Source organism: Eptesicus fuscus, chromosome 7, assembly GCF_027574615.1.
Source record: "Eptesicus fuscus isolate TK198812 chromosome 7, DD_ASM_mEF_20220401, whole genome shotgun sequence".
In the NCBI taxonomy this organism is placed as follows: Eukaryota; Metazoa; Chordata; class Mammalia; order Chiroptera; family Vespertilionidae; genus Eptesicus; species Eptesicus fuscus.
Genome location: NC_072479.1, coordinates 29,039,599 through 29,060,718, shown reverse-complemented (window position 1 = coordinate 29,060,718; position 21,120 = coordinate 29,039,599). Strand labels below are relative to the sequence as shown.

Sequence of the window (21,120 nt, the reverse complement as noted above, 5' to 3'; positions counted from 1 at the left end):
GGCCACATGCAAATTAAAAGAGACTATAAGAAATTTAATTTGGCGATATGGGGGGCCAGGCAGGAGCCTACCTCTAGTGGGAGGACTGCCGCTAGGCTCTGGCCTTGCTATGCCTTTTATTGAGACTATGGGATACACCCATTACCCTTAAGCAGGTTTGGGATACACCCATAGCCCTTAGGCAGGTAATAAGCAGATTATCATATCAGTAAGAACTTACATGATTACAAGATGGGGAAGTTGCCTCAGTTACCATTGTCTCAATTAGATAGGGAGTGGTTGGCTCTGACCTTTCAGAGCTTTAAGGTTGACCAGTCTTTTTCTATTAGTGAGACAATGGTTGGTTTCCGGCATATACTGAATATGTAAAGCAAAACACTAAAAATTTTAATCACCAGTGGAATTCTATTCTAAATGCTGTGATGCAGTCTATAGTATATGTCTATTGCAAACCAATAATATTTGGCAAAAAAAAATCAATGGATATGATGTAGTACTATCTCCCATTTTTGTTGCTTTATCCATCATTTAAAAAATATAACTAATGTATTTTTTATAGTTATAAATAAAAGCCTTTTAATGAGATGGTACTCAGTGGAGTTCTCCTGCTTCATCTAATTTCATATATACAACAGTTTCATAAAAATCATCATAATGTTTATACTTCTAAGGCAATACTGACCAGCAAGCTGTCAACTGTACATGTGGTTTCCTGGGAGACTACAAGTATTTTTTTCAACAATTGTGGGACCACATCAAAACACCATTTCACCATAATACTCTACTTCGCTGTTGTCTCCAAAGTGGTGGTAACTCTGTTAATCATTTATTGATCCTACTTGAAACATGATGGCTAATTATGATGAAATTTCTAAGTGCTGACTGAAATGCAAAGTAATCCAGTTCAAGTGATACAAGAAAAATCAATGTGAAAAACAAATATCATTTTTAAATTTTATTTGTAGCTTAAAATGTAATGCCATAGAATTTTAACAATCACTTAAAAAAGGATTCATATTTGCATAAAACAGAAGCAAAACATAAAGATATGAAATAAAATGCCATCTTGCTTCAAGTTTTCAAATCAGTACTTAGAATACTAATAACATCTATATACATTGCAAGTATATTGTATAAATATACTATGAGTAATATTGAATCCACAATAAACATCAAGTAGGTTTTTTAGGCACTTGGCATAGAAAAATGCAGAATCTGCATAATTCTTGAGAGTGCTAAGTGACTCACACTTACATCATTTTCACACATATTTCACACAAAATATACAGCCATCACACACATGATCCTAAATATAACCTTTCATCCCAACATTAGTGCCTTCTTATTCTTTGATACTATTGCACTACACAGCAATCACATAAGAAAATATTTTGTAGTTTTCTTCAACTAATTGCAATGCAATGCATCCAAAATAAGTACAGCCTATCTACACAAAACAGTCACAGAAATGTGCTGAGAGGCACCAACTTACAGAACTGCTCATTGTAATACTGGGAGTTACCCTAAAGGCAAACATGCATTTTAAAGTGCGTACACCATTTTTGAATTGCAAATGCCATTACATCCAGAAATTACTAGAAACTGAGTTAACACCTGTTTTTTTAGAGAAAGAAATAGTTGAAAAATCACCAAAAGTGTTTTTAAAAATTCTGACAAACATGAACCTCAGTCACTGTAAGCTTTGTCTGCCACTCTTCCTGTGCAGATGTAAACTGAAGAATACAAAGGAATACACCAGCTGAATTTACATACACTGTTAGTGTTCTAGATCACAGCCAGGGAACACCTGAGATCGCCCTCTGACACGTGAAGCCTAAGGCTTCTCTTTATGAAGTCAATGTTGATTGATAGAAATTAACTAAAATAAAACCCACTGACCCAACACCCCCACCCCCGGCTACAAGTCAGATTCCGGCATATCTGGCATATCTGCCACATCTGCCATCAAATAGCCTATTCCATACCGCCCATTGGGAGCAGTATCCAAAGTCGGTGATCCACTCTGTTTCCGATAAATATTTTTACCCAAATTTGGAGATGACATTTCGCTTGGTATCTTTCCATGAATGAGGCTTGCATCATCTCCCTCTAAGTTTACAGGCTCCTTTAGTACCCTTCCTCTTTTATAGGCCACAGAGGCTAAATTACCGGAACTATTGTCCTTAAGGTTGCAGCAACGAATGAAGAAGACAGTCGGGATGGGGAGTAGTGCCAGGATTACCAGAGATATACAGATAACCATTGCCCACGCTGGAAATTTCAGAAATTCCTTAGATGCCTGTTAACACCAAAATATGTATTAATAATCGATTTTCCCTGCAAGTATGGAAAAAAATATTATATTTGTCTCAGGTTTGTAAGCAAAGAATTAGAGCTGTTCTTGTGACATACTATGGCCAACAGAATGGCGTGGAAATAACATTAAGCAACTTCAAGGTTAGACCTTAAAGGCCTTGCAATTTCTGCTCTGCTTCATAGAATGCTGCCATAAGTCATATTAGTTGGAAGAAGCCAAGAATGAAAAATTACAGAGAGAAACTGGCTCTTCAAGTTTAATCAACTGTATGAGTTAGCTTAGGCAAGACCAAGAGAAGACTCATCCAGCTCACCCACAGCACCCAAGAAATAATAATCAGCATTGCTTTCAATTGTGACATTTAGGAGGTAGTTTGTTATTAAGCAATAGATGCCTGTTACATATGCCATATTGACTTTCTGAAATCTAAATTTTACGCATTTCTGGGTTTTGGTGAGGGATAACAGACTTGTTTATGCCCAGTCATGAATTCAGTTGTTATTATATAGAATTTTTGATCATAGAATAAAGGTCAGAGATACTTCTGAAAAATAAGCACTCTAACTTTATAGCATCCCATGTATACATAATGGTTGCATTATGATAGGGTAATACAGCTTGACGACAGAATTGAAATAGTCATTGATAATATTAAATAGTTATAACAAAATATTACTTTGATAGTTGTTTACATTATATCTATATGGTTAATGCATCTTTTCATCAGAAAATAGTATCTGGTATATGATTTAATACATTTATAAGGGAAAATATTTCTGGTGGTTTGAGCAAAATGTTTTCTAGTTAAAGATTGAATAATAATTGGTTCTTCTACATGGTGACATGAATAAAGCTACTTTAATGAGAACCAAATTAGTATTTGATGTAATCTACAATGTATAAAAATCTACAATGTATAAAAAAAAACATATATTTTTGGGAATGAACAAAACATATATGTCAAGATCCTTGCATAAAAGCAACACCAATCATTAAATAGTAAAATATACTGTGAATAAAGCAAAAGATAAAAACTTCCTTATTTTGTATTTTACCTTGTCTTTATTCCATGCATCATAGCCAGGAGGACTTAATATCATATTCACAGTAGTAGTTATTAGCAGTGATAATAGCACTATAGGAGTACTATATTTCCACAAATAGTAGTAATATCTGTAGGGAGCAAAGCCCATCATATCTCTTATGTCTTCCATAAATCTAAATAAAAAGAAGGTAATTATCTCTCAATTTTATGTATTACCTTATAAATGTGCATTAGACCAATGATTTGACAGGGAATTAGACATGATACCATATGACATTTTATGCTTATCAAAAAGTTACACTGGAAGATGTCATAAATTAAGAACATATGAAGTAAAATGGAACCAGTTAAATACATACTATAATTTTTATTTAGGTAAAGCACTCTTTAGCCAACTACTGAAATGTTTCCTTCTACTGATGACTTCCTACTCTATGAACACAGCATTAGCAATACTTGATCAAATTTCAATACAATGCAGGTTAGAACTTGTGGGTAGCTTGATAGAGTGTACAGATGGCTGGTTTTGAAATTAAAGTCTAAGTTAAAGTCCTGGCTTTACAACTAATATACTAAGTCCTTCTGTACAGGCAGGGCACATTCTCCATGTGACATGGAAGCTATTAGTCATCACAGAGTATTTTTATGAAGTTTAAGAATCAGTGCATGTCAGACAGCTATTGCTACTATTGCTGTCTAGCACATGATTATAAAATGGAAGGTCCCCTACCTGGAGCTTTTGACAGTAATAAAAACATTCTCACAAAGCTTATTCAATGTTAATATGTTCCTCTCTGTGTTGGGTAAGAGGGCTCTGGTCTTCATTTAACACACATTCTTACTTTACACAGACCTCTAACAAGCTTGATGATCTTATTGTTTTAGTCTATACATGTTCACTAAAGACAGCAACTTAAAAAGAAATTGGACAATATTTTGCCAAAAATGCCTCCAGGAACATTTTTCTTCTGAGATTACTCTAATGCTTCATCTCGCAGCAAGTATATATATTTCTCACATCAAGCAGGTATGTAACTCAGAGGTTAAAGGCATCTTATGAATCCAAATAATGACTCCATATAAATATGACGTTTGTTTATATCAAATGCCATATATATCTCAGAGCAGATATCTGGTGTCCCAAAAATGTATACACACACTTTGAATAATTATAAAGGCAGTGTTTATTAAAATACATTTCATTCTCAAAATTGAGCTATCAGCTATTAAACTGTGTATACATTTTTGGAGGACACACTGTATTTTCCCAAAATTGGCCTGTTCCATAAGGCATTATGTAGCATAAAAATGAAATTCCTCTCATGAAACAGGTCAGAAAGTAATTAGAAGCATAGGCTGGGAGCTAAGCAGAAATGACTATGAGTCCCAGGTCTGTCTCTGGGCAGGTTCGTTGAACAAGTTACTTGGTATCTCACTGAGCCTGAGTTTTCTCATCTGTAAAACGTAGATAACAATAGTAACTCAAAACAATAAGGTTTGTGGAAAATAGCCACTAGATCTTGGACCTTTCTAATTGACAACGAGCATTAAATCAAAGCTTCAGAATCCTAGACTACATTACCATCTACACAATTCTATCTAATTACCTAATAGGCAAATATACTTTATTAAAATTGTTAAATAAAGTAGAGCCTTCAAAAGATTTCATTGTGGCATTTTCTTCTCTAATCATTTTTCTCCCCTTCTAAATTAAATAGATAATGTCAATTGGTGTTTCCAAAATAGAGATGAAAATATACTTACTTATCTGTGCCATAGACAAAGGATACAGCAATATTCTCAAAAATGACTATAATTAGAAGTGGCAGCGTAGCAGAATAATCATCAAACATTGTAACAAAGTAATTTCCAGAGCGCTGCACAAATATCAGGCCAATACAAAATGCCAGAAGACAACAGATAACTGGACAAAAGGAATAAATGAAAAATTAAACCCTTATTCAGAATCAAGTATTTTAAGTTGTATTATGAATTATTATATTCAAAATATATTTTTTTCACTTTTATAACTTGTCAATAATATGCAAAGGCAATAGCTTTCCTAATATTGTGGAATATTACATAGTGGTAGTAGTTACCTGGATTTAGCACAGATTTAATATAAATTCACTGTTAGACAGTAATACAACTATCTCCCTTAGTCTGTGTAAACTTTGTGCTGTGTAAACTTACTTACCAAGCACAAATAATAAATGAGGTAAACCTGTGAAGATTTTAAAAGTATAAATCCCCATGCCTTTCCTCTCTTTATTAAGAGCAGTGACCTTTTCAAGCAGAAAATTTTCATAGGTCATTCCTATGTTTTTTTAAAATATGTTTTATTGAGGGATAGGGAGATTGAAACATCAATGATGACAGAGAATCATTGATCGGCTGCCTCCTGCACACCCCAAACTGGGGATAAAACCAACAAACCAGGCATGTGCCCTGACCAGGAATTCAACCACTGAGCCACGCTGACTGGGTGGTCATTCCTACTTTTAATAGCATTTTATTGTTTTGGAAGCTCTGAATTTCTGCATTAATAATGAGAATAATGCCGATTATAATAAAATTGAAGGCCTGGTGCATGAAATTCATGCACGGTCGGGGCGGGGGGTGTCCCTCAGCTCAGCCTGCACCCTCTCCAATCTGACATCCCTCTAATGGGCAGTCAGACATCCCTCTCACAATCCAGGGCTGCTGGCTCCCAACTGCTTGCCTGCCTGCCTGCCTGATTGCCCCTAACTGCTTCTGCCTACCAGCCTGATCACCCCCTAACCACTTCCCTGCCAGCCTGATCAATGCCTAACTGCTCCCCTGTGAGCCTGATTGCTCCTAACTGCCCTCCCCTGCCAGCCTGGTCACCCCTAACTGTCCTCCCCTGCCAGCCGGGTCGCCCCCAACTACCCTCCCCTGCTGGCCTGGTCCCCCCCAACTGCCCTCCAATTCTTGGCACATGCGCACACAGGGACCATGATTCTCAGTGCAAGGTAGCACCAAGCAACAGAGACTCTGATACTCGATTCTTAGTGCGGACACAGAGAGCCTCTGACTCCTGACACGCACTAGGGGATTTTGATTTTTGGCACACGGGTTCTCTGTTTCAACGTGGTGCAGGCAGGGTCCCTGACTCTAGGTGCACACACAAGTCTGATCTGGGGCGAGCCTGGCTTCCACCAACACACAGCAGCTGCACATCTTGGTGTCAGAGCTCTTCAGTGACACTTGGGGGGTGCAAAACTCCCACTGCACACAGCCCAGGCCCCTGCAACTCGACATTTGAACCTTCTGGTGATAGTCAGAATAGGGAGAAAACGATACAACCCCCAGAGGAAAGAAAAGAAGGAATTGCCAAGAAAGGAAATAAGTGAAACAGAAGCATGCAACATGACAGAAAAAGAATTCAGAGTAATGGTCATACAGTTCAGACACTGGATAGATGAGAAAAATCAACAACCTATGCAAAAATCAGGAAGAAATGAAAAATGATATAGCTACAATCAAAAACACCATGGAAGGCTTCAACAGTAGACTAGAAGAAGCAGAGGACTGAATTAGTGAGTTAGAAGATAAAGTACAGAAACAAGCCCAATCTGAACAGCAACTAGAGAAAAAAAGCAGGAGGAGAGCCTAAGGGAGCTTTGGGACAAGCAAAATGAAATGACATATATATAATAGGGCTGCTAGAAGGACAAGAAAAGCAGCAAGGTTTAGAAAATTTATTTGAAGAAATAATGAAAGAAAACTTCCCTGATATGGGGAAGAAAAAAGTTACACAAGTACAGAGAGTCCCAAGCAAGATGAATCCCAAAAGACCCACACCAAGACACAACATAATTACAATGGCAAATGTTATTGACAAAGAGAGAATCTTAAAGGCTGCAAGAGAGAGACAGAGAGTTACCTACAAAGGATCTCCCATCAGATTATCAAATGATTTCTCAACAGAAACACAACAAGCTAGAAGGGAATGGAAGGAGATATACAAAGTGATGCAAAGCAAGGGACTGAATCCAAGAATACTCTATCCAGCAAGACTATCAATCAAAATTGAAGGCGAAATCAGGAGCTTCACAGACAAAAAAAGGCTAAGGGAGTTTATCACTACCAAGCCAACAATGCAAGAAATGCTAAAGGGAATGCTGTAAAAAGAAGAAACAAAAAGGTAAGAAGGAACACAGCCTCAAAAAATAAACATGGCTACAAACAAGTAACTTTCAATAATAACTTTAAATGTAAACGGACTAAATGCTCCAATCAAAAGACATCAAATGGCTGAATGGATAAAAAAACATGACCCATATATATGCTGTCTACAAGAGACCCACCTCAGAACTAGGGACTCACACAAACTGAATGTGAAGGGATGGAAAAATATCTTTCAGGAAAATGAAAATGAAAAAAAAACTGGGGTAGCAATACTTATATCTGACAAAATAGACCTCCAAGTGAAGGCCATAACAAGAGATAAGGAAGGCCACTTCATAATACTAAAGGGATCGATACAACAAGAGGATATAACACTGGTAAACATATATGCACCCAATGCAGGAGCGCCCAAATACATAAAAAAACTCCTGGAAGATATCAAGAGAGAGATCGACAATAATAAAATCAATAAAATCATAAAATCACTTTAATACACCACTGACATCACTGGATAAATCTTCCAGACAAAAAATCTGCAGAGAAACAGCAATCCTAAATGACTCACTAGACCAGATGGACTTAATTGACATCTTCAGACCATTTCACCCCAAAGGCATGGAATATACGTTCTTCTCAAGTGCACATGGGATATTTTCAAAAATAGACCACATATTGGGTCACAAGCAAAGTCTCCCCAAATTCAAGAAGATTGAAATCATATCAAGCATCTTCTCAGACCACAATGGCATAATATTAGAAATAAACTACAATAAAAACAATCCCAAAAACTCAAACACTTGGAAACTGAATAGCATGTTATTAAATATTGATTGGTTTACCAATGAGATCAAAGAAGAAATTAAAAACATCCCTGGAAACTAATGAAAATAAAAACACAACAATCCAAAACCTATGGGACACAATGAAAGCAGTCCTGAGAGGGAAGTTTATAGCTCTACAAGCCTACCTCAAAAAACAAGAAAAAAATGGTAGTAAATCATCTATCGCTACAACTCAAAAAAATAGAAAGAGAGTAACAAGAAAAGCCCAGAGTGAGCAGAATGAAGATAATAAACATTAGAGCAGAAATAAATGACATAGAGACCAAAAGAAAACCAATACAAAAGATCAATGAAACCAAGAGCTGGTTCTTTGAAAGGATAAACAAGATTGATGAACCTTTAGCCAGACTCACCAAGAAACAAGGAGAGAGGACCCAAATAAACAAAATCAGAAATGATGGAGGCAAAATAACAACAGACTGCACAGAAATACAAAGGATTGTTTAAAAAATACTATGAACAACTCTATTCCAACAAACTAGACAACCTGGAGGAAATGGACATATTTCTAGAAAAATACAACCTCCCAAAACTCAATCAGGAAGATTCTAAAAATCTCAATAGGCTGATAACTATGGAAGAAATTGAAGCAGTCATCAAAAAGCTTCCAGCAAACAAAAGCCCGGGGCCAGACAGCTTCACAGGAGAGTTATACCAAACATTCAAGGAAGAACTAAAACCTATCCTCCTCAGACTATTCAAAAAAATTCAAAAGGAAAGAACACTTCCAAGCTCATTCTATGAAGCCAGCATCACCCTAATAACAGAATCAGATAAAGACAATACAATGAAAGAGAATTATAGGCTAACTAGAGGCCCAGTGCACGAAATTCGTGCATGGGGGGGGGGTGTCCCTCAGCCCAGCCTGCACCCACTCCAATCTGGGACCCCTCGAGGGATGTCCAACTGCCCATTTCGGCCCGATCCCAGTGGGATCGGGCCGAAATGGGCAGTCGGACAACCCTCTCACAATCCAGGACTTCTGGCTCCCAACTGCTCACCTGCCTGCTTTCCTGATTGCCCCTAACCGCTTATGCCTGCCAGCCTGATCACTCCCTAACCACTCCCTTGCCAGCCTGATTGATGCCTAACTGCTCCCCTGTCAGCCTGTTTGCCACTAACTGCCCTCCTCTGCAGGCCTGGTCACCCCTAACAGCCCTCCCCAGCAGGCCTGGTCCCCCCCAACTGCTCTTCCCTGCAGGCCTGGGTCCCCCCCAACTGCCCTTACCTGCAGGCCCAGTCGCCCCCAACTTCCCTCCTCTGCTGGCCTGGTCACCCCTAATTGCCCTCCCCTGCAGGCTTAATTGCCCCCAACTGCCCTCCCCTGCTGGCCTGATCCCTCCCAACTGCTCTCCCCTTCTGGCCATCTTGTGGTGGCCATCTTGTGTTCACATGAGGGCAGCCATCTTTGACCACATGGGGGCAGCCATCTTGTGTGTTGGAGTGATGGTCAATTTGCATATTACTCTTTTATTAGATAGGATATCCTTCATGAACATAAATGCCAAAACCCTCCACAAAATTCTAGCAAATCAGATCCTACAGTACATCAGAAAGATCATACACCATGACCAAGCAGGATTTATCCCGGGGAAGCAAGGATGGTACAATATCCACAAATCAAAAAACGTGATGCATCACATAAACAAATTGAGGGAGAAAAATCACATAGTCATATCAATTGACGCAGAAAAAGCATTTGACAAAATCCAACACCCTTTCTTGATAAAAACTCTCAGCAAGGTGGGAATAGAAGGATCATACCTCAACATTATAAGAGCCATATATGATAAACCCACAGCCAGCATCACACTCAATGGACAAAAACTAAAACCATTTCCCCTAAGAACAGAAATAAGACAGGGATGCCCACTCTCACCACTCCTGTTCAACATAGTACTGGAAGTACTAGCCATTGCTATCAGACAAGAAGAAGAAATAAAAGGCATCCAAATTGGAAAAGAAGAAGAAAAGCTGTCCTTATTTGCCAATGACGTGATACTGTACGTAGAAAACCCTAAAGACTCCATCAAAAAATTATTAGACTTAATAAATTAATTCGGCAAGGTAGCAGGATACAAAATTAAAGCCAAGGAATCTATGGCATTTCTATACAAAAATAGTGAACTTACGGAAAAAGAGACTAAAAAAGCAATATCATTTACCATCACACCAAAAAAATTAAGATACCTAGGAATAAACTTAACTAAAGAGGTAAAAGACCTATATGCAAAAAACTACAGGACACTGAAGAAAGAGATAGAGGAAGATATAAACAGATGGAAGAATATACTGTGTTCATGGATTGGTAGAATCAATATCATCAAAATGTCCATACTACCCAAAGCAATCTATAGATTCAATGCTATCCCCATTAAAATACCAACGGCATATCTCAAAGACCTAGAAAGAACTCTCCAAAAATTCATCTGGAATAAAAAAGACCCTGAATAGCTGCAGCAATCCTGAGAAAGAAGAGCAAAGTAGGTGGGATCTCAATACCAGATATCAAGCTGTATTACAAGGCCACTGTTCTCAAAACAGCCTGGTACTGGCACAAGAATAGACATATAGATCAATGGAATAGAATAGAGAATCCAGAAATTGACCCAAACCACTATGCCCAATTAATATTTGACAAAGGAGGCATGAGCATACAATGGAGTCAAGACAGTCTCTTCAGTAAATGGTGTTGGGAAACTTGTACAGATACATGCAAAAAAATGAAACTAGACCACCAACTTATACCATACACAAAAATAAACTCAAAATGGATAAAGGACTTAAACATAAAAAGGGAAACCATAAAAATACTAGAGGAATCCACAGGCAGCAAAATTTCAGACATATGCCAAAGGAATTTCTTCACTGATACTGCTCCTAGGGCAATGGAAAATAAAGAGAAAATAAACAAATAGGACTATATCAAAATAAAAAGCTTTTGCACAGCAAAAGAAACCATCAACAAAACAATAAGAAAGACCACTACATGGGAGAACATATTTGCCAATGTTATCACCAATAAAGGTTTAATCTCCAACGTTTACAAGGAACTCATACAACTTAACAAAAGGGAGATAATCCAATCAAGAAATGGGCAACGGACCTAAATAGAAACTTTTTGAAAGAAGACAGAAGGAAGGCCAATAAACATATAAAAACATGCTCAAAGTCACTAATTATCCGAGAGATGCAAATTAAAACGACAATGAGGTACCATCTCACACCTGTCAGAATGGCTATCATCAACAAATCAATAAAGTACAAATGTTGGCAAGGATGCGGAGAAAAAGGAACTCTTGTGCACTGCTGGTGAGAATGCAGATTGGTGCAGCCACTGTGGAGAACAGTATGGAGTTTCCTCAAAAAACTAAAAATGGAACTTCCATTTGACCCAGTAATCCTACTTCTAGGAATATATCCCAAGAAGCTAGAAACATCAATCAGAAAGGATATATGTACCCCTATGTTCATATCAGCACAATTTACCATAGGTAAGATTTGGAAACAGCCTAAGTGCCCATCAGCAGATGAGTGGATTAAAAAACTGTGTTACCTCTACACAATGGAATACTATGCTGCACTAAAAAAGAAGGAATTCCTACCATTTGCAACAACATGGATGGAACTGGAGAGCATTATGCTAAGTGAAATAAGCCAGTCAGAGAAAGGTAAATATCACATGATATCACTCATCTATGGGAAATAATGAACAACATAAACTGATGAACAAAAACAGATCCAGAGACAGGGAAGCATCGATCAGACTGTCAAATCTCAGAGGGAAGGTAGGGAAGGGTGGGGGGTACAGGAGAGAGATCAACCAAAGGACTTGTATGCATGCATATAAGCCTAATCAGTATACACAGACAACAGGGGGGTGAGGGCATGAGTTGTGGGGATTGGGAAGGTAATGGGGCAATGAGGACAAATATGTAATACCTCAATCAATAAAGAAATTAAAATGCAAAATAAATAAATGAAATAAAATACCCAGTAAAAAAATTAATAAATAAAAAATAAAAGATGACTGTGTTCTAGTTGTCAACAGAGGTGAGCAAAAGCAAAAGAAGGCAAGAACAGAGAAATCCCTGGGTTTGAAGATGGGGTTTGCTAACAATCTCAACAGGTATGGGTCATATTAGGCCATCTCTGAAGCACTATGCTAGGGTTATGAGCTGCACCATACATAAACAAATATATATAAACATATGAGTAGAAAAGGAGAAGTAAAATGTACTATATTTGGATCTATCATATATTGAAACTAGAGGCCCGGTGCACGAAATTCGTGCACGGAGGGGTGTTGTCCCTCAGCCCAGCCTGTACCCTCTCCAATCTCGGACCCCTCAAAGGATGTCCGACTGTCCCTGGGGATCGGGCCTAAACGGGCAGTCGGACATCCCTCTCATAATCCAGGACTGCTGGCTCCCAAGTGCTTGCCTGCCTGCCTTCCTGATTGCCCCTAACTGCTTCTGCCTGACAGCCTGATCACCCCCTAATCACTCCCATGCCAGCCTGTTTGCCCCCAACTTCCCTCCTCTGCTGGCCTGGTCACCCCTAACTGCCCTCTCCTGCAGGGTTGATCACCTCCAACTGCCCTTCCTTGCAGGCCTGATCCCTCTCAACTGCCCTCCCTTGCAAGCCTGGTCCCTCTCAACTGCCCTCCCTTGCAGGCAGGGTGCCTCCCAACTGCCCTCTCCTGCTGGCCATCTTGTGGTGGCCATCTTGTGTCCACATGGGGGCAGGATCTTTGACCACATGGAGGCAGCTACATTGTGTGTTGCAGTGATGATCAATCTGCATAGTTCTCTTTTATTAGATAGGATAGAGGCCTGGTACAGGGGTGGGGGCCAGCTGGTTTGCCCTGAAGGGTGTCCCTGATCAGGGTGGGGTTCCCTTGGGGCGTGGGGTGGCCTGAGCGAGGGGCCTGTGGTGGTTTGCAGGTGGGCCACGCCCCCTGGGATGCAAGCGGAGACCCTGGTATCTGGAATTTATTTTCCTTCTACAACTGAAACTTTGTAGCCTGGAGCAGAGCCAAGCCTGGGGCTCCCTCCGAGGCCCAAATACATTTGTGTTGGGGTTATAATTGAAACTTTGTTGCCTTAAGCGGGTGGGCCCGGCCAGGGTGTGCGGAAAGCTTTGCTACCCCTGTTGCTGGCGGCAACCCTGGCCTGCTCTCTCAAGCTCCATTCTGCTGCCATTTGTTTGAATTTGTTTACCTTCTATAATTGAAACTTTGTAGCTTGAGTGGACGCTTAGGCCTGCAACGGCCGGCAGAAAGCTTGGCTTCCTCTGTTACCTAGGGAACCTTGCTCTCTGTGGCTGTAGCCATCTTGGTTTGGGTTAATTTGCATACTCGCTCTGATTGGATGGTGGGTGTGGCTTGTGGGCGTGGCTTCTGGGTGTGTCGGAGGTATGGTCAATTTGCATATTTGTCTATTATTAGATTAGATGTTTAAATGCTTGTGACAGTATATTGTACTTAAAAGTATCAGGATGGAAGTAGCAGAGCTTGAATATGGACCATAGTCTGTGTCACTTTCACTGTCTCCTAATTACACCCGAGTATAAGGCAAACATGAAGAAAGTATATTCTAGGTGGTACAGGCAGAGTTTTGCTGGAGATGTGAGATGAAAAGATAATGGGAGGTTTGCTTATTTAAATCGCACTGTTCTACTAGAGAAGACAAAAACACATGTGGCAAAGTTGATGGAGGAACGCTTCATGGGGTCAAATGTAACTTGAATATAGGTATGATCCCGAAGACGGGTAATGGGAGAAGAGAGTACATTCCCTTTGCTCTGCCCAAATAGGTCTCTCAGTAGGCAGTAGACACTACAGTGTGTGTTTTTCCCTCTACACTGTTGCTTTCTCCTGAATTTGCAAGCCCTCTTACCTCACGGGCTTTGGATATGAGACACAGACGAGGGAAGCAGCAAAGATGGCTCTTATTTAGCCTGCACATCAGGCAGAATATTGATAGCCTTAAATGAAATAGACACTCAAGAAGTAGAGACTGCCTTTTGATAAAGATAAAGACGTTTCTCACTTATTTTCAACTGAGTGGAGGATATTTAGTATCAATATTTAAGGAACTGCTTAAATTGTTTTACACACACACACACACACACACACACACACACACAGCAGAGCAGTAAGTGGTAAAGGTGTATATTTGAGACTTACTTACACATAAAATATTACTAAGATCTTTCAGAGCTAAACACAGAGCCTCGGGAAGCTTGTGCACCACTGCCCAGCATTCAAGATCACCTACGGGTTTTTTATCCAACTTATGTTTGCATCACTTACCGACACTGTTCTTGCACGCTGGTCTGGTTGGCTTCCTTACTGTTCACTTTATCTCTACATGTGCTACATCCTCTGACCTGTGAGAAGACCTCTCCTCTTTCAAATTCAATTTCCACCTTTTTCATTGTCAGTTCAAGCATATACTTAGATGACTTTTGTTTCTTCTTAATTCGTATAACATGTAAAGTCTCTATTATGCTATCTATAAGTATATTACATGGTACAAGTCTTTTTATCTACCCAGCTTGCTTTTAATTAACAATACTATTATTTTTTTGAGAAGGGGCTTGCCTATATCTTTGTTTCTCTGTTATAATTTCTCATATCTTTTATATCCCTCAAATGCAGTACAAAACTAGTACTTTACTAAGTGCTTGCAGATTGGCTTATTAACAAGCATCGATATTGATAAGTTGTTTTATTTGCTTTCCTACCTAGAGCTATGAACTACTAGTAGACCACAATTGCTATTTTACACTAGAAATTTAGATTTGTCAATTTTAGCTACACACTTTTGAAAAAGGAGTTTTGGTTCTGAGACTTGTTATTTGACTTGTATACAAATTAATACATGAACAATCTATGACTTTATTCTAGTGCCAGTAATTCATGATGACATAACTACTAATTAAGAGCAATCCTATATAATAAAAAACTAATATGCAAATTGACTGAACCGCAGAACAAATGGTCACTATGATGCCCACTGACCACCAGGGGGCAGACGCTCAATGCAGGAGCTTCCCCCTGGTGGTCAGTGTTCTCCCACAGGGTGAGCTCCACTCAGCCAGAAGCCAGGCAGCATCATGGTGGTGGCAGAAGCCTCTCCCGCCTCTGCAGGTGCTAAGGATGTCTGACTGCTACGGAGCGGGCCTAAGCTATCAGTTGGACATCTCCTCCAAAGGCCGAGAGGGCACAGGCCAGGCTGAGGGAACCACCCCTCCGCCGCTGAGTGCACGAATTTCGTGCATCGGGCCTCTAGTATAATAAGTAATCACTAATAATATGATATATTAAGTCTATCATTTGCAATTATACATTATATAATTATATGATTATACATTTATATAAATAAAATAACAAATAATAGCAATACATATTTACAAATAGACATTAATAAAACCCCAAACAACACATTCCTATTTCCACTTCTGGTCTCTCACCAAGAGTAAAATGGCCTATATCAATCAATGGAAAGTCAAATACATAAAAACTCACCAGTAACCAAGTCTTTCCTCACTTTGAAATTGTCTACCACAGGCGTGATGATCCCTTCGATGATTCCAAACATGCTGCTGAGGCCTAGATTTATCAGCATGAGGAAGAACAACACTGACCAGAAGGGAGCTAGAGGGAAATGTGTCATTGCTTCTGTAAAGGCAATGAAAGCTAAACCAACTCCCTGAATCTCCTGTAAAATAGACAGAATAACAAAATGAATACAGAGCAATTTTAAGTGATGGCTACATACATCAGTTACAAAGAAGAGGAACTCTGAATAATGCCTTGGGGGGACTGGAAATAAACATGCAGAATCATATTCTCCCCTAAGGAACTGTGCCTTTCAACTAACAAGTTGGTTGTGTTATCTCATAAAGAAAAAAAGTAAACCAGAATTTAAAAACAACAACAAAACACCTTTAAAGGGTAAGATAGTAATTGTCTTTCCATACAGGATTCAAGATTTTTATATTAATGACTAGAGGCCCAGTGCACAAACTCATGCATGTGGGGGGTCCTTCGGCCTGGCCAGCAATTGGGGCCGATTGGGGCCATCTTGCCCAGTCTCAATCAAGGCCGATGGGGGCTGGCCAGCCAGAGAGGGACACAGGAGGTTGGCCAGCTGGGGCGGGACCACGGGGAGGTTCCAGGGCAAGTCCAGCCTATCTTGCCCAGTCCTGATTGGCTGGATCCCAGCATCAAGCCAACCTACGGGTCAGAGCATCTGCCTCCTGGTGGTCAGTATGCATCATAGCTACTGGTTGAACAGTCTACCAAACAGTAGACCAATTGGTCAGACACTTAGCATATCAGGCTTTTATATATATAGATGGCTTTATCCATAATTTTCTGCATGATTTTTTTTTTTTTTTTTTTATGTTCAGACCTATCCTGACATGTATATCTGACTGACTAGCTCTGTAACAGTTCCCCCCATGCCAATCCTTGGATGCCTGGCTCAAGGAATATTGGAAACAGGGTCCTAGCAGAAAATCACTAGGAGTGAACAGGGGATTTGAAAAGGTGGATCAGACCAAGCCTGAGACCTGATGTCAGCAGGGCACAGGGGACCAAGGACCACAGTAGCCCTCCTTCCCAAAGCTACATGCTCTGTGAGAGAGGGCTGCATGGGATTAGGAAGCAACATAATCATGCCACAGGAGCCCCCAACCCCGCAGCTGTGAGTGTCCTTCACTCTGCCGAACAAGGAGTATATTATTTTTTGTTTGTTTTTAAATAATTCTTTATTGTTGCAAGTATTACATATGTCCCACTTTTTCCCCCATTGACCCCCTCCAGCCCACCCAGTCTCCCTACCCCCAGCCTTCACTACCCTATTGTCTGTGTCCATGGGTTATGCATATATGCATACAAGGTCTTTGGTTGTTACTTCCCACCCATCCACCCTCCCCTGCCTTCCCTTCCAGATTCTGCACTCTGTTCCATGCTTCTATGTCTTTGGATCCACTTCTTTCATCAGTTTATTTTGTTATTTAGATTCCACATATGAGCAAGATCATGCTGCACATGATTCTTTATGTTTAAGTCTCAAGTATCTTAAATCAAGTGACGAATGGTAATTTCTCTATGACATTTTATTTTCGACAATCCAGAGAGAAAGTGACAAGCAATACAAGAATATTTATTAATGTTCACCTATTTTATATTTATTAAAATATATTACACTGGCTAAGAAAAAGAACTTAATCATAACTTGTTGAACACAATTATTAAAATGGCCAAAAATCATTAATGTGCCAAAATAATAATGAAATATGTGATAATCATGATATAATTTTTATATTAAATATTATACAAGGAAAGGTATCAGACTGATTTCATTTTATATGATGAAAATCACTTCATTTATATTCATATTTTAAATTACTGTGGATTAATCAATGAAATTGTTTTTCAAAGTAAAGGAAACCTTTAATGATTTAAGAAAGTTGTCCTCTGAAATAAAGAATGTGAATATTAAAACTGTAATGGTCATTTTCCTAACCAAAAATGTCTTCTGGAGAATGAATATTTTAACTGAATGATACCTATTTTATTGCTTAAACATAGCTACTAACTTTATTTAGCTCATCTTCAACATGACAGTATTGTAGATTAAGAGCAGGAAACTCCTCCCCTTTCACTCTTTTAATGATGTCATAAACTTCATGATAACCTTCTGCAGTAATAGCTGAAAAGTTGATGTGAGGGGGAATAATAGCCTGAGAAATGCTGCCCATTTTCAAAAATGTTTCAATCATTTTAGTATTTCTGAAAAAGAGAACAACATGTTAATGAACACTTAAGAGGTTTTTTTTTGGGGGGGGGCGCGTAATTTTTATATAATTCTGCCATCGAAAGCTAAAGGAAATTAATATTCATACTCTTTAATGCATTGCTCATTTATGACGTTTGCTTTGAAGCCCAGAACTGCAAACACCACCAATGTGGCCAAGATAGAAGTAAAAAAATTGATTAAGGGCACCAGCATAGCATCAAACTGGCAGTTGTTGTCTCTCTTGTTGTAGCTTGAAAAGGCGATGACACCACCAAATCCCAGACCAAGGGCGAAGAACACCTGAGTAGCAGCTTCCCTCCAGGCTTGGGGCTCCAGCATTTTTTCAAGCTGTTTAAAATGAAACATAATAGAAATCAGCTTCAAAATAATATTTCAGAATAATCTACATGGAATTAGTTGTATTGGTTAAATATATCATCATAATATTTAAATCAGGGAGATAATATGTTCTTAATTAGAAATAGTCTTTTTTCATTTGAAAATGAAACAAGGAATATGAACAAGAAATACTGTAGACTATCAAACTTACAGATGGAGATGTTACTTACATAGAGATTTTCTATCTACATGGAAATCTAAATTTAAAACAAAAGTATTTGTTTTAAATACTTTAAGACAAATCATCAAAGGACTATTTAAAAGAGAAGTGAACTATTTTCAATTACTTCCTATTTATGTCTTTGTTTTCTATCCAAAGCAAAATAAATCGATTATCAATAAAAGTTAAATAATTACTTAACTGAAACCCTATTTTGTGTTTTCTGGTGGAAGTCTAATGGTCAAAGCAGATATTAATGATGAGTATGGTAGAGTTAAACTATTTATATTTTTTATATTCACATATGTATTAATTCATATATTATTCATTCATTCAAATAGACTTCCCTGAAAGCCTTCTTTTTCATAATTAGAGAAATGCACCTACAGGGGTGGACAAAAGTAGGTTCACAGTTGTGAGTATGCAAAACAGAGCTTAATCTTGTGTCATTATTTATTAACTAGAGGCCCAGTGCATGAAATTCATGCACTGGGGGGGGGGGGGTCCTTCAGCCCGACCTGCACCCTCTCCAATCTGAGAGCCCTCAGGGAGCCTTCTCCAATCTGGGAGCCCTGATGGCCTAGGCCCACTCCCCATGATTCTCTGCTCTATGCGGGGCCTGGCTGCTCCGCGCCTGCTGCCCAGACGCTCTCCATGGCCAGGGTGGGACACTTGCCTCATTGTGGGCTTGATCCCCAGTTGGAGGTGTGCAGGAGGCAGCTGACTGGTGATTCTCTCTCACTGATGATGTTTCTGTCTCTCTCTCCCACTCCCTTCCTCTCGGAAATCAATGAACATACATTAAATTTAAAAAAAGAAGAATGAATAAAACAAAGCGAAAAACAGCCATTCTCTGGATCATTGTCCCAACCCCTTGAGATTCTTCTTCCTGGCAAGTGTGGACAGTTTGGCTCAAGCAAACTCATAAAAGTTATCTACTGGTTTGAATGTTTTTACATGAACACACGTATACACCTGCTGGTTTCTGAGAGCGAGGCAACAGAATCAGCCCATGAGGTCTGCTGTGAAACTGTAGAGGAGTCTGTTTTTGCTGTCAAAAGCCAGGTCACCCTTAGAAAGAGTGTAGAAAACCGGAAATGGGATTTACAAAGAGAAAACAGACAGAAGCTAACAGAGGGATGCTCCCATACTCTTTTCCACCCAGATAGGCCAGTTTCTCAAACATCCTCCTTCCCTGAAGTTGGTGAGCTGTGGCCTAAGGGTGGGGGCGTCTGAGAAGCCTGAGGCGAGGTCCGAGGCTCTGACATCACCCAGAGCTTTCTGCATTTGAATGAAGCCTTGGAGTGAGATCCATTGGAATGAATCGCCCTGACCTCCTCTTCCCCGGCTTGCTCCCTACCCACCCCCTACTCCCAGAGCCCAGGATCTGTCTGCTCCCAGCTGCCTCCCCTGAACAAGCCGGGCACAGGTGAATCCCAGAGAGTGGGCACTGCTCCCCACAGCAGCGCTCAGCTCCGGAGGGTGCCAGCGCCCTGCAGCCTGTGGTGCTGTGGTCCCAGGGACAGCAACACCCAGCAATGGCAGATCCTCAGCCTCCCTCCAGACACAGGAGGAAAGACAACCTAAGCAGCAAGCCTAAGGGACACCCGGGAGGGACCTGCTTGCCGAGCTTCCATGTAGAAGGTCACGCACGCGTGCTGCCCAGAGGCCCTCCGCGGCAGGAGTGGGACGCTTGCCTTGTTGCCACAGTGATGAAGCAAGCATTCCGCCAGGCCACTCACGCTGCCCACTCTCAAAGGCTACCCCCCAGGACTCGGGGACTCCGGCAGGGCTGAGGGGACTGGGCACCGCCATCTTTGTGACGGAGTGATGGTTAAATTGCATATTATCTTTTTATTAGATAGGATTATTGTGTTATTTACTTGTATTATTATTATTATTGCTATTATTTCAGATCCCTACTTATGATTTACTTTTTAAGTAATAATGGCTGGTAAATTAAACCTACTTCTGCCCACACCTCATATCATATCTAAGACTCTTTCAGATCCAACTTCTGAAGTTCTGAATCTGTGCTGAACATGTATTTTAAGTAATTCTGCTTTACTTCTTAAATAATTATCAAATCTTTCAAGTGGAACAATTAATATTAGCCATATATGTCAAAGACCACAATAAATAGTTAAATTGGATTTTAGTAACAGTAGTGTTTTTAACTGGCATTTTGTCCTTTTTATTTTTATTTTTACAATTGTGATGAAACTGCCTTTTGTGGGAGCAATGCCAAATATAGGTAAGAACATGAGATCCATAGACAGTTTCAGATACTGATTCTGCCACTTAATAATCCAAATAGTCTAAATAGTGCCCCCTAGGGTAAGTGGCCTGTCCTTTCTGTTTCTGCTTCCTCAACTGAATCATAGGAGTAA

At 39.7% G+C, this 21,120-nt stretch overlaps 1 protein-coding gene across 3 annotated transcripts in view; it reads right to left on the bottom strand.

The window, feature by feature from the left end:
* SLC6A15 (solute carrier family 6 member 15) overlaps window positions 1–21,120 on the bottom strand; it is a 69,166-nt gene that overhangs the window by 6,667 nt on the left and 41,379 nt on the right. For 2 of the 3 annotated variants that reach the window (XM_028148590.2, XM_028148592.2), the window contains exons 7-12: window positions 18,278–18,519; window positions 17,972–18,164; window positions 15,891–16,083; window positions 5,127–5,286; window positions 3,373–3,535; window positions 1,919–2,299 (exon numbers count right to left, since the gene is read on the bottom strand). In XM_028148590.2, coding sequence (XP_028004391.2) covers window positions 1,919–2,299; window positions 3,373–3,535; window positions 5,127–5,286; window positions 15,891–16,083; window positions 17,972–18,164; window positions 18,278–18,519 — 1,332 coding nt within the window. Of the gene's footprint in view, window positions 1–1,918; window positions 2,300–3,372; window positions 3,536–5,126; window positions 5,287–15,890; window positions 16,084–17,971; window positions 18,165–18,277; window positions 18,520–21,120 lie in introns of those variants that run through there. The other variant, XM_028148594.2, reaches the window with a different exon arrangement.